A 14895-nucleotide genomic window follows, 5' to 3' on the forward strand; every position below is an offset into this window, starting at 1 on the left:
ATGAAAATGTGAGAAAATGAAAAAACGGAATTTCACACCAAAATATGAGAAACTATGTATAACATAAGAAAAATATAAAACATTTGAGAAAATGGGAATAAACGGTATTTCTCACCAAAATATGAAAAAAAGGTAAAATATGAGAAAGTATGAAAGATGCAAGAAAATGAGATAAAAACTGAATCCCTCACCAAAACTCAAAAAGGGATAAAATACGAAAAGAATTATGAAAAACGTAAAAAAGAGAAAAATGGACCTTTCGCTATAATATGAAAAATTATATAGAATATGAAAAAATGTGAAAATGTGAAAAAATGAGAAAAAAACGGATTTCCTCACCAAAATATGAGAAAAATATGAAAAATGTGAGAAAAAGAGAAAAAAGCAATTTCTCACCAAAATATGAGAAGAGGTAGAATATGAATAAAATAAGAAAAATTTGAGGAACTGTGAAAAAACAGAATTTCTCCGCAAAAGTAGGTCTATATAGCATATCTAGCAGTTATCATAAGCACTGGTTTTGGTTGAGCCGAGAAGGATGAAAATCGAAACACACAAAAAAAAAAAAAGTCACAACATTTTTTAACTACTTAAGGAGACCTTTTCTGAAAGTTTTACGACATGAAATGGAAAATGCAGGTTTAAATTCTATTCATTCCCTTTCCAGTCTTGAAACCCTTAACTTGAAAACTGTCAACAAAGCATTCTGGTTTATAATGAAAATCGGAAAACGATTTTTACATAAAAAAAACCATTGATGAGGCACAAAGGAAACTTTATTTGAATCAACTTAATCAGAAGGATATTAAAACAGGAAACAACAGACTTTCTTGTATATCTTCTTCTTTGCTCTTCACCAAAGTTAAATTTTATTTAATTACCATTTTTCCTGCAGACTTTGTAGATCATTAGACTGTCAGACATCTGTCAGATTTTAAACTATCATTTATTTAATTTTGAATTGTTCTTTTCCTTCCAGTATCCACAAACATTTTGGAATTTCCCCAAATTTTTAGGAGTTTCCCCCATTTTGTCCCAAGAAAGTTCGGTCTTTTCCCCTATTTATTCTTTTTAAATCCATCATTTAGTTAGTTTTTTTGTTCTTTTCCTTCCAGTATTTACTTACTTTTTGGAATTTTTCGAAATTTACCCAATTCTCCAAAGAAGAAGGTTCGGTCATATTTTCCCTATTTTTTTTTTTCTTTTGGACTCTAGCATTTATTTTTTTGTATTTTTCTCTTCCTTCCACTGTCCACAAACTTTTTGGAATTTCCCCGAATTTTTAAGAGCTTTCCCCAATTCTCCAAAAAAGTTCGGTCATTTTTTTTCTATTTATTCTTAGTAGTTTTTTCCAATGCTCCAAAGAAAGTTCGGTTAATTTCTTCCTTTTTATTCTTTTGAAATCAAGCATTTAAGTAGTTTTATATTGCTCGCTTCATTCCAGTATCCACAAACTTTTGTAATTTCGTGAAATTTTTTTGGAGTTTTCTATTATTTCTCTAAAGAAAGGCCTGTCTTATTTCCTATTTATCCTTCTAAATCTATTATTTAGTTAGTTTTGTATCGTTCTCTTCCTTCCAGTATCCACAAACATTTTGGAATTTTCCCGAATTTTTTAGAATTTCCCCAATTTCTCCAAAGAAAGTTCGGTCATTATTTGCCTATTTATACTTTTTACATCTACTATTTAGTTAGTTTTGTACTGTTCTCTTCCTTTTAATCTTTATTTTCCCGAATTTTTGCATGTTTACAATTTTCACAAATTTGTTATCACCTTTCAGTTAACAATTTATACAATGTCTGAGCTTTTTTAGAAATAATTAGGTTTTAAACATTTCTTTGCTTCAAGCTGTCACGATCACGTTCACGTTCTTAGGCTTAAAAATGATGAAGATGAAAGATAAAATGAAGATGAAAAAATGAAGAAGATGAAAGATAAAAACGAAGAGACTAAGTCTTTCATTGGTGCCAAGAGATAATTTTGCAGCGATAAAAAGACAATACAAAAAGGAGTAAGATTTTGTATCCAGCCTTGGTTGCTTTGTCCACTGAAGAGGACGAAGAGACACTTACAATTTTTTAAAGAAACATTCTGCGTAAGTAAAAATCGAAATACGATTCAAGTTTCGCAACCATCTTTGGAGTCAGTAGGGAACATAAGTATCTCCTTTATTGAAGGAAATTATGACAACGCACAAAATGAAGATATTCTAAAGAGCCAACCCTGATAACACAAAATCCACGCATCAAACCACAACTAGGGGGAGAAAAGTGCTTAAGTGCCTTGCAGAAAATGCAAGACTAACTTATAAGGCTGTCAATAATCTTTCACTGTCCATAAAATCAGTAAATTTTAGTATACAGTTTGTATACTCTCAAAACCAGAAGTAAGAGCAGTTTTCAGTAAAGCGGTAGTTTTCCAAAACGCACAACGTGAAGATCATGCAAAGAACGAACCATGAAAACACAAAATCAACACAAAAAAACACGACTAGGGGGCAAAAAGGGGTTAATTGCCCTGCAGAAACTGCAAACTTAATTTATAAGGCGCTTAATAATCTTTCACCGGCCACTAAATCAATAAATTTCAGTGTATATTTTTTTTCTCTCAAACCCTCAATCAAGATCAGCTTTCAGTAAAGCCCTAATTTTTCAAAACTCAACAAAGTTAGGAAAGTATTACAAGTCGGTTTACTTGAACCAATATTGCAGGTATATGTTGCATAAACTGCGAAACAATTCGCAGCAATTCACACACAGGAAAAGCCTTAGACCGTTTCTTAGATGGGAATAGTAAAGAATGAACCCGAGAGAATCAGACAGTACAGTCACTTAAATGTGACATCTCACCCAGTATAACATCATCTTGTATACGAATATGTAGTGTTTTTTTATAAGGAAAAGTATTTTATTTTTAACATTATCTTTTGTTAAATAAAAAATACAGTAAACATAGCAATTGTCTTTATATGAGCTACTTAACAACTCTCTATGATGTTCGCAGGAAAAAACGGAAAAAAATTCCAGATTTTTTTTTTCAGAAAACTAGATTGATGTTTGAGAAACTAGATCTCACTGATGTCATGAGTTTCTTGGGGTATTTTTTTTTGTTTTTATCAAGTTAAAATCTGTCAGAAAATATACAAACATCCCATGCGGTCTCTTACTCGCTGATCTGTGTAATTTTTGTTCGTTTTACGATTCATCTCCGCACTTTACTTCTGTCAGAAAACTTTGCTTTTCTTAAAATTAACCTTTTTTTTTAAATTCACCTTACAGTAGTAACCCAGTATGTAGCCTGGTCCAGGGAGACTTGAAAGTATAAACAAAATTTTCCCAAAAGGGTTTAAGTGTACAAAATGCGCTTTAACCCGGTCGAAGCGTACAAAACATGTGCCCTGGGCCGATTATACTTCATCACGCAACAAATATTTTTCAAAACGCGTAAATGAACACACATTTTTTCCCAATTAGTTTTAAAATTATAGGGCATATACCCTAGGTTCATACATCTTATGACTCGGGTCCACAGGCTGAAGACGCACTTCTCAAAGTATCAAGTTCTCAATGAAATTCTCAAATAAGCATTTTATATCAGGAAAATCGAAATATGATTTTTGGTTTTGAAACCATACACGGAGCACACAGGGAACGTCAACACATACTTTATCAAAGGAAATTAAGGTAACGTACAAAATGCAGTTTTTTTTTTTTTTTTTTTTTTTTTTGGTTCATCCTACAATAACTAAGGATATGTAGCCTGGCCCGAGAAGACTTCAAAATATAAACAATGTTTGAAAAAAGGGCTTAAATGTACAAAATACGTTTTTAATGTCTGATCGGCTTGAAGCTTACGGAACATGTAACTTGGGACAATTAGACTTGGTTGGCACACCAAATGCTTTCTGAAACGGAAGACATTATTTTCAATCAGTTTTAAATTCAAAGTGTAAGTACCCTGGGCAAAGGAGGTTTCAAAGCATGCCGTCCGGGTCCAAAGGGTTTGCATCCATGAGAATATCCAACAAATTTAGATTTAATCCTTTTTTGTTGAGCCAGACTACAATTAGGCAGGGTCTTATTCAATAAAAGTTGGATTATTTTTTTTTATTTCTTCTACAATAAGAATGAAGCCACCTTATTGAGCTGAGAAGGGTATTTTCAAAGTTAACTTTAAAAAAAAAATATTTCAGTAAGTTTCAACATCAAAAACTTTCAGTATGTGAGCGAAATTACTTTTTCTCAACGCTCGCTTTTCACGCTACATTATAACTTTTTGTCAAAATGCTTTAAGAACGACTGCTAAACTTTTCATATCCTAAATTTTTCAAATATTTTTATATTTGAAAATACGATAGTTATTTTACTTATGAAGAATATTTTCCTGGGAGGAATTTTCTGAGGCGAGGGATTTCCAAAGAAGATTTTCTGCGGGGGATTTTCCGCGAGAGGGGGATTTTCAGCACAGGGGTTTTCCGCAGGGGAATTTTACAAATACTTATATATTTAAAATATATAATTATTAATAAACAGATGGTGTCTTCTACGGGAGATTTTCCCTTGGGAATTTTCTGCAGAGGGGAGATTTTAATTGAATCTTCTTTCTTTTCAGGTCGTAGCAATGCGCGACGAGTAAACTAGTCAGGTATATACTATAAACTTAGTTATCAACATCTAATAAGTGTTAACGTGATTTTATTTAATATTTTAACTTTAATTTTTCAAATTTAACTTGTTTAAATTATAAGTTATTATTTATATAAGACACTACAATAGCTACATAAATGCTAAATCACATATTATTACATGTATTTATAGTTGTAGTTATATTTCATATTGATATATATATTTATACTTACATTTATAGGTTGGATAGTATACCCTCTGTAAAGCTAATTTACCCCAAATTCCGAATTGTAACTTATTCATTGAGACAATTCATTTTTTTTTTTTTTTTTTTTTTATAGTAATCCAAATATTACCACTCATCCAGCCCTAAATGATTCGTGAATAATTAAGAGACGAAGATATATATATATATATATATATATATATATATATATATATATATATATATATATATATATATATATATATATATATATATATATATATATATATATATATATATATATATATATATATATATATATATATATATATATATATATATATATATATATATATATATATATATATATATATATATATATATATATTTGAACTTAAGTGGCCCAAGGCCCTGCTCCACCTATACTCAATAAATGATCCGTGAGCATTCACCAATTAAACAAAGTTCATCACTGTGGTTGAAAGCGGAAGTCATCCCGAAATATGTGCGCTACATATTGTGTTTGGTTTTACCAAACTCATATTACAGTTTCGCAATTTCATACGTACTGAATAGCTTTGAAAACTTCAAACACTGATTAGTAATGCTTACCCAGATTTCTCACTTGAATATTTTACAAACCTCAAGCCTTCGGATCAGATGATTTGGATGCCTAAAGGTTGACGATATCTACTAAAACTCCCCAGGGGGAGTGTCAAAGGGGGAGTATCCAATCAAAGTGCGGGTGGAGCGTTATTCAACCCAATCCAATAACATTGCATGGACGGGTGAGTTTTGTTAGATAGCCATTGTAATTGAGGAACACGTTGGCCCATTAATTGTGCTATGAGCGAGATATCTGGCGAAGCCTAATAGATCATCTGTGCTTTAAATACAAACAGTTTTGAAACTAACAACCAATTAGAAAATACATAGATTATTTACCCCCTTTTGGTTTGAGACAATTGTTTAATCTTTCAAGACCACTGATTGAAAGATTCTTAAACGTTCACGGCTCGGTGGTGATTATTCACATTGCAACATGTCTATATAAATACGAAGCTAGGGCCCCAGGACTTTGCTTTGGGCCCTCCAATTAATATTCCTAAATGATCCTTGAAAAATCACAAGTTGAAAAGGCTTCAACTTGTCTATGTTTATATGAAGTTGAGAGGCCCAAGGACCTGCTTTAAACCCTCCGATTCTACTCCCTAAATGATCCGCAAACAACCACGAGTCAAAAGAGTTTCAACATGTCTACATATGCGATGTTGAGCGGCCCAGGGCCCAGCAATGGGCCCTCCAATTATATCAAACGACCCATGATGAATCACGACTTAAAGAGGTTCAACGTGTCTATATATATATACAAATAAGAGGGACCCAGGGCCCTGCTATGGGCCCTCCAATTATATTCTCTAATTGAACCATGAACAGTCACGAGTCAAAAGAGGTTCAACATGTCTACACATACGAAGCAGAGGGGCTCAGGACCCTGCTATGGGCCCTCCATAAACGGACACGAGTCACAAAAAATAAAGAAATTTAAAAAACGAAAGCAATACTTTTATTACACATTATGTATTGTAATGTGGGGCTGATCTAAGAACTAGGATCCTGACAAATCTTTACTTGCTTAATGTCAAGCAAGGAAAAAATTGCAGTTTTTTCCAGTGTAATAATAGTAAAAGTTAATTTAATTAGTGTAGTTGGTAAAATTAGTATAGAAGAAAGTGTCTGATCTCAGCTCCCGACAAAAAAAAAAAAAGATTATAACGGTGAAAAAAAAAATTCGAGTATCGCCAAATGCTAGATGGCATTGATAGTTTTTTTTTACCGACACCAACGCCAGATTCTACTCTAATAAATTACTCATAATCTTTGATCCAACATTAGTTCTTTTGAAAGGTAAACATTGTGCCATTTTTTTGCGTCTATGTTTAACATGTAATGTTTTTGCAACTGTAAATTAGCCAAGAGCTAAGAAAGTTGTGCAATAGCCCTCTCTCTCTCTCTCTCTCTCTCTCTCTCTCTCTCTCTCTCTCTCTCTCTCTCTCTCTCTCTCTCTCTCTCTCTCTCTCTCTCTCTCTCTCTCTCTCTCTCTCTCTCTCTCTCTCTCTCTCTCTCTCTCTCTCTCTCTCTCTCTCTCTCTCTCTCTCTCTCTCTCTCTCTCTCTCTCTCTCTCTCTCTCTCTCTCTCTCTCTCTCTCTCTCTCTCTCTCTCTCTCTCTCTCTCTCTCTCTCTCTCTCTCTCTCTCTCTCTCTCTCTCTCTCTCTCTCTCTCTCTCTCTCTCTCTCTCTCTCTCTCTCTCTCTCTCTCTCTCTCTCTCTCTCTCTCTCTCTCTCTCTCTCTCTCTCTCTCTCTCTCTCTCTCTCTCTCTCTCTCTCTCTCTCTCTCTCTCTCTCTCTCTCTCTCTCTCTCTCTCTCTCTCTCTCTCTCTCTCTCTCTCTCTCTCTCTCTCTCTCTCTAATGTTGAAGATTTTTAACAATTTGACTAAGATGCTTCATATCATTTTATATTTTTTAGTTTAAACGTTTTAAAACACCATTTTTTTTAAGATAAGAAAACGTACCTTGTATTTGTTAAGGCGCAGTAGACTTATCGATGGTTTTGACTAATGTACCTCGTAATTTTTTCTTTCTGGTAAAGATTATTACATTCTTTCACGGTATTTTTACAACTTTTAAAATCTTTGTGCTTGTTAATTTCCACATTGACGAACATACGGAATACAGCATTCCAATGCATAACCAATATATCATTAACTAATACATAAAATAATAATACAACTGTACTAGTTTATGTGACACTTAAGATATTTCTCCAATAATCCAGATAAAACATCATCCGTATACTTGAGATTGAATATTAACCATTTGTGAGGAGCAAGGTGAAGGTTTTCAATAATGAGAACATTTTCCAGGAGTTAAGGGGGGGGGTAAACTTTAGAAGCTTATTTTGCTTGCCAGAAAAAGACATTTGGGGGGGGATTAGAAGCCGAAAATGAAGAGGTTAAATTAAAAATATCGAAATTCGTATCAAGACAGAAACCAAACCTGGAAATTCAAACCTACAATTTTGGTAGGACCCTACTTTGTGTTCAGGACGTAATGGTCTTGTGGTGAAGACCCAACATTGTGGTCGTGGTAAACCAGGTTCGAATCTTAGTTACGACCAATGTTTACCCAGTGGTAACACATTGGATTGAAACTCTGTTTGGCAAAAGGGGGTCCGGGGTTAAAATCCTACTTTTACAAGGATAGCCCTGCTACCAGTCCTTGTAAAACAAGAAGATCCAGACACTGAAACGTCAATTTGACGCCCTATGGGCCACCAATAACTTTTCTTTCCCCATTTGTAGTTTTTTCCGTTTTTTTTCTACTGAGGGGGAAGAGTAAGAAAAAAAATTAGCTTACCTCATGGGTTTGAAAAGTGCATATCGTTGACTAGGAAACTCAACAACAAGCTTCAACTGCGTCCCACCAGCCTTTTGACCTATAAAAGAGAAGTTAATAAATAAAAAAAAAAAAAAAAAAAAAAACAGAAACAGAAGCCTTAGAAGTGCTGAAAACCAATAAAATGCTTTACCTGAATAGATACTACAAAAAAAAAAAAATATTGCAGCACGCAATCAGGTAGACAGCCACCACGCATATAATAAGAATTAGATAAACAAACAAGTTTTTTTTCCAATTGAAAGTAAAGAACAACAGAAACCCGTAGAGCAAACAGAAATTATTCTATATATGAGGGGGGCTGCCCCCACCCCAACCCCTTGTTCGTTAGGCTAAAGTTCATTAGGTATCTAAAAAGCTTGTTATTCCACTTCAAGTGCCGTTGTGTTTCAGCAGTGGTTCTTAAAGGATTGGGACAAAAGGTTAAACTTTAGCGTAAAGAGCGAGATATTGAGGAGGGGGCAACCCCGCTAATATACAGAATAATTTATGTTCGTTTTTTAATGTCTGATCGTTTTTCAAGTAATGCCGGGAAATCTATCTCCCCTCCCTGGAAAATTCTTCCCCCCCCCCACAAACCATTCCTAAAAGTAAAGTTCCTCCCACGTAAATACCCCCTTCCCCCTGAACATTCCATCCTTTTTGAAATTTCCCCAGGAAAATATCTTGCGGACGATCCCGGCTCGAAAATTCTCAACACAAAAAGAGAAACTTTTGCGGATTTTTTGTTATGTTTGCCCTCCGACCGGCACTTTGGCTCGTGCCATTTCAAGAGATAGAAGCGATGGCTGAAAAATTGTCAGGTATGAATAATACATCAGGTAATTTCAAACCTTGATTGAATCTTAATTCATCCAATTTCCCAAAGTATTTTCACAAGTATGTTTCACAAAGTATGTTCAAAGAAAAATTACTACACTCAGTTCAAAAACAGCGTTGAATAAAGTCAAATCCATGATAGTCCAGATCGGGAACTGATTCAACTACGCCTTTATATTTGCATTAATTCTCCTTAGAGAACCTCCTTAGAGAGCCATATAAAAGAGAATAAGTACTACTACTGCAGTATCGTTTCAACCTATGTATTTCCGAAACCGAAAAGGAAAACTAATATTACTTCCTGCTAATTGACCATTCATACATTGATTTAAGTAACATTATATATTAGGCAATACCAGTAGCCTAATTAGGTTTTCCGTGGAGTAGTAAAAAATCAAAGAGTCCTTTTAACCTTTCCCCAGCGAGCCAGCCCCAATCTGCTTCAACAGGAAAAATGATTAAAAGAATCGGAGGATCTTTAAGCTCCGTACCAAACTAACACGATCGATTTTATATAGGTATTTCGCCTGAGCAGCATCCACCTTCCATCGTCTATGCCGGTCTTTGACGAGTCATGGGTCACGTCTTTGACGAGTACAGCATGACACTAGCAACCGAGGCAGAGTAGATTCGTGCTCCCATGAGATGGCTGATCTGCGGTTTTTGAAAAATTGTTCTCAGAAGGCTATCAAGACAGCGTTCACCTTTGCCACCCTGTCAGATATTTCTGCACCAAAATTTCCTTTTCAGCAGGCTGTAGAACCACGGAGCAGTTTGACCATCAAAACATGTCGACTATACACTTCTATATATGTCAGGACCCTGGATGATGCAATTACCACAGTCATCATGTACTTTTGAACCAAGGTAGCTGGGTGACCTGCCTACCGTAACATTCTGGCCACACACATCTATATACTTCAAGCTCGTACCACATCGTGTCTGGGAAGTTAACATTCCACAGGTCTCTTGCAGCAAAATCGATAACAAACGGCCACGTGGGCAGATTTATGATGGGAACACGGTCTATGCCTAGTCTAGTCTATTCTATAACAACGCTTCTTGACTACAAAGGTCCTTGCGTTGGCCCAGAGGCAGCCAGGATCAAACATCAGGCCATGTATTTTCTAGCAGAGATCAATCAACCGTGCTAACACAGACATTATATAACCTGTCACGTAGTTGAAAACAGTTGAAATTCCGCAGCTGAAATTAATACATCCTGTGTCTATCAATTCAAGCTTAAGCAGGCATAACTCAACCTGTCTCAAAAAAGGGAAAAATTATGACAACATTAGTCGCTTTTATTGCTTAAGAGAGTCTGCACTGCAAACACATCCACAATTTATTCAAAACTGTAGTATCCTGACTGCAAGGTTTATTACTACTACTGCTAACAACTTATTGCAGCACAAAGCCACCTGCAGCAAACATAGCTGCTCACGCTCCTCCTCTGCCCCACGCTAATTGAAACCTCACTCTTTACATCCCTCCCATTGACTTTCAATTTCCTTAAAATCCTTCCGTACGCCCTCTTCCCACTCCATTTGGAGACGACCTGCCCATCTCCATTTGAAGACGACCTGCCCATTTCCATTTGGAGACGACCTGCCCATCTCCATTTGGAGACGATGACAATTTCAAAATCAAATGCACAATGTCGATTTGTGGCAAACCTAGCAGAGAATTTTCTCGAGTAAATACCCAATTAATAGCCCCAACTTATTACCAAATCAAACGGTATGATGATAATAAACTAGGCACTTTTAATGTGTTAAAATAGATTGTCTTATGGTCATAAAAATGAAAATGACTTAGTTTTAAATAGATCTGAAGACAATACGAACCAAAGCCACCCCCCCCCCAAAAAAAAAAATTCTAGAAAGCTATAAACGGGAAGATATCACGTTCAGCGCGTACCTAAATTGCCGTAGAAAGAAAAAAGCATTGCCATAGAAAAATCATTGCCGTGTTGCCGAATTGCCTAATCATGCAATACGTACGGCATAATCATGCCGTATTGCCTTAGAAGAAAAATCAAACGTAAATATTCTTACACTTTCTTCAAAGACAACTCAGGCAACCATAAACATCAAGCTGTTTTTTCCCCTCAATTTTAGAAAGGTATAGACGGGAAAATATGGTGTTCAAGATTTCAAAATTTTGAAATTTCAGGGGGGTTCAAACCCCCCCTGAAAACCCATGAAAATCCGGTTTTGAAATTTTGTTTTCCACTGAGGTTTGAACCCCCTGAAATGGGGTTTTGACATATAACTAAAATACATAGATAATCAAAACAGTAATATTATCCACTAAGTAAGACCCTTCCAGACCCTTCCAGGGATGACTACTGGCTTTATTCCTACAAAGGTTCAGTTATTTGAATCTTGCCAATAGCCAATGATGGCTACTGGCTTCAAATCTAACGACAATTTAGTAGTAATTCTTCTACAATGGATATGGATATGAACCCGTCTGTCCACGAGCCAGGCCACAAAATCGATGGACGGATAACTTGACAACGTCAAAATAGCCCAATTACTTTACAACGTCCCATGAGGATGACCCAGGACCTAAGTAAGTAAATAAAGAACAAATAATATTGATAATAACATAATCTATACATGATTGACCAACTAATTAAGTTGTTGTAGTGATCAATACAATATGTGGGGCGGGGGTACGCGTTATTTAGGCACAGCATAGGATTCGGTCAGTTCCAACTCATAGCATCTTGAAACCAGTCTAAAATGAAAATCTGAGTTTGGTGTAATAAAAAAAAAAACACTGAACGTTAATTTAGACTAAAATACAATATCAGAGGCAACCCTGTAGCGTTGCCTATAGTAAAGGCCATACGGCTCCAATGTTTTATTATTTATTATTTATTTTCTTTTTTTCCCAGAGGGACTTCATATGGATGGGGTTGTCGTAGAAGCTTCAAAAAGGGCTCATTCGATTGGAAATCAAGAGTTCTAGTGCCTATTTTAATGGTCGAACATGATTGGATGGCAAGTAGCTCCCTCCCACGCCCATCATTCCCCCAAACACATCCAATCAAAATTTTGAGATAGCCATTTTGATCAGCGTAATTGATTTCCAAATAGAAAATACATTTTTGAGGAGGATACTCCCCCACAGCCCTCAGGGCAAGGGTTTTAAGTTATGTCCTAGGGGGCATATAAGGTTTTTATAGAAGGCGTTGTCGTAGAAACTTCAAAACATGCTCATTCTATTGGAAATTAAAGAGCTAGTGCCCTTTTTAATAGTCAAAAGTGATTGGAGTGTAACTAGCCCCCCCCCACGCCCATCATTTCCCCAAACATATCCAATCAAAATTTTCAGATAGCCATTTTGTTCAGAGTAGTTGATTTCCAGATAGAAAATATATTTTTGATGAGGACAATCCCCCACACCCCTCAGGGCAAGGGTTTTAAGTTATGTCCTGGGGGCATATAAGGTTGTTTTAGAAGGCGTTGTCGTAGAAACTTCAAAACAAGCTCATTCGATTGGAAATTAAAGGGCTAGTGCCCTTTTTAATAATCGAAAGTGATTGGAGGGCAACTAGCCCCCCCCCCCACGCCCATCATTCCCCCAAACACATCCAATCAAAACTTTGAGATAGCAATTTTATTCAGCATATTTGATTTCTAGATAGAATACTTGTATTTAAAGAGGGCAATTCCCCAAAACCCTCATGGGAAGAGTATCATCCTATGTCCTGGGGGCTTATACGGTATTTATAGAAGGCGTCTTCTTAGAAACTTAGAAACAGGCTCATTCGACTGGAAATCCCGAGGGCTAGTGCCCTTTGTAATAGTCGAAAGTGATTTGAGGGCAACTAACCCCCCTCTCACGCCCATCTTTTCTCCAAACACATCCAATCAAAATTTTAAGCCAGCCATTTTATTAAACGTAGTTTTAAGTTTTGGAAATTAGGTCTTTGAGGATTACAACTCCCCCAAAACCGTCAGGGCAAGTGTTGTAATTTGAGGATTCTCCAAATCCTTCATATTATTTCTTATGGAAGGGATGCTCGAATAAACTTTAGAGAGGGCTCATTTGATTGAAAATTGAAAGTTCTTGTTCACTTTTTAAGAGTCAAAAGAGATTGAAGTGCAACTAACCCCTCTCCCTCCTCAACGCCTTAAATGCATCATATAAAAATTTTGTGATAGAAATTTTGTTAAAACAGTTCAAAGTTCTGATAACAAAAAACTCCGGTGTCGACACAGCCCACCAGGGCCTAGGGGTAGGCAATGTAAGTTATGCCCTGGGGCATAACTTATTAAGGGGGGTTTAGAACTTATGGGAAGGGGTTTTGTATGGGAAGAACACATAGGAAATCTATTATAATCATTCAATTATAAGGTTAAAATACATACTCTGTGATAGATGCAAAATTGCTTTGGCACACAAATTCCTATTAAGGTCAATTCCCAAAGGTCGTGATCCCTTTGTGTCAGTAAGTGAAATGGTCTAAACCCCCTTATTGGAGGTATTTTTTCAATACATTCATTGTTGTCAATCACTGTCCACAAGTTATGCAAGCTGTCAATTGTTCATATATAAGATTTTTATCAAAGAGGTAATCGTATAGACTTTGAAAAAAGCCTCATTCGATTTAAATTGAAAGTTCTAGATCCGTTTTTTTAAAGTCAAGAATAATCGGACAGTAAGCCCCCCCCCCCTCCATGCAATAAAAACTTAAAAGTTTTAGCAATCAAAAACGAACAAAAATTAATTACATAAAAAAACTTTCAGACAAATAATATTCTCAAAGAAACTATAAGGTCACTTTAAACTTAATTTAAGCAAATAGAAATACAAGTTAAAATAAGAACGGAACACGATCATAAATTACTAGTGAAGAATAAATTAAACATGAAACGAATAGAAATTGAATAAACAATCATAGCAAAAAACATACAACAAGCAATAACATAAATGAATAAATAATTAATCTAAATATAATTATTCATAAATGAATTAATCTTAAAGCGAGTAATGCTTAGATTGAATATGAAAATCAAGCTTAAAACGAAAACAAATATTTTGCTATCAAAGTATAAATGCAACTTAAAACTAACAGAAATTAAATAAACAATCAATGCGAACAAACATACAGTATATATTAGTGTAAATGAATAAATAAATCTTAAAACGAGTGAAACTTAAATTTAATATGCAAATCAGGTTTGAATCGAATAAAAATAACTACAAACAAGAGTTTGGGTATCGTCTCACTGCAGAAGCCTAAAACCTACTGCGTCATTGGCGCTTTACTGAAAACTAATTACATTACAAATGTTTTCTTTTGTACTTAATATTGAAAATAAATATTAAAATTACAGTAAAATTTTGAACTGATGAACTTTTAGCAATTAATATCATTATGCATCAAATATTTAGGTTAATTTATTAGTTCTTTTCAAGATTGGTCAAGACAAATAGTTTCACTACAAGCAAAATTTGGATACTGCCCCCTTCTTTAACTGTAAAAACCTAAAGCCTTCTGCGTCATTGGTGCTTCACTGAAAACGATTTACTCGTATATTACAAATTAATTATTTTCCAGTTCTTACAGCATTGAAAATGAAAATAAAAATTACAGTGGAAAAAAATCTTGAACTGATGGATCTTTCAACAATTAATATCATTATATATCTAATATTCAATTTGATTTTGTTTATACTTCCCAAGACTGTTCAAGACTCATACAGTTTTGCCAATTTTTTTAACTAATCGTGTTAGTCTGTTATGAAAACATTCTATGGCTTCTAGGCATT

General features: G+C 35.1%; 1 protein-coding gene across 1 annotated transcript in view; it reads right to left on the minus strand.

Moving 5' to 3' along the window:
* LOC148942395 (extracellular serine/threonine protein CG31145) overlaps positions 1-14895 on the minus strand; it is a 243110-nt gene that overhangs the window by 117295 nt on the left and 110920 nt on the right. Inside the window, exon 4 of the mRNA XM_089103653.1 lies at positions 8249-8327. Coding sequence (XP_088959779.1) covers positions 8249-8327 — 79 coding nt within the window. The remainder of the gene's footprint in view (positions 1-8248; positions 8328-14895) is intronic.

Source organism: Artemia sp. Qi Xiang Cuo, chromosome 17 (assembly GCF_049724085.1).
Source record: "Artemia sp. Qi Xiang Cuo chromosome 17, ASM4972408v1, whole genome shotgun sequence".
NCBI lineage: Eukaryota > Metazoa > Arthropoda > Branchiopoda > Anostraca > Artemiidae > Artemia > Artemia sp. Qi Xiang Cuo.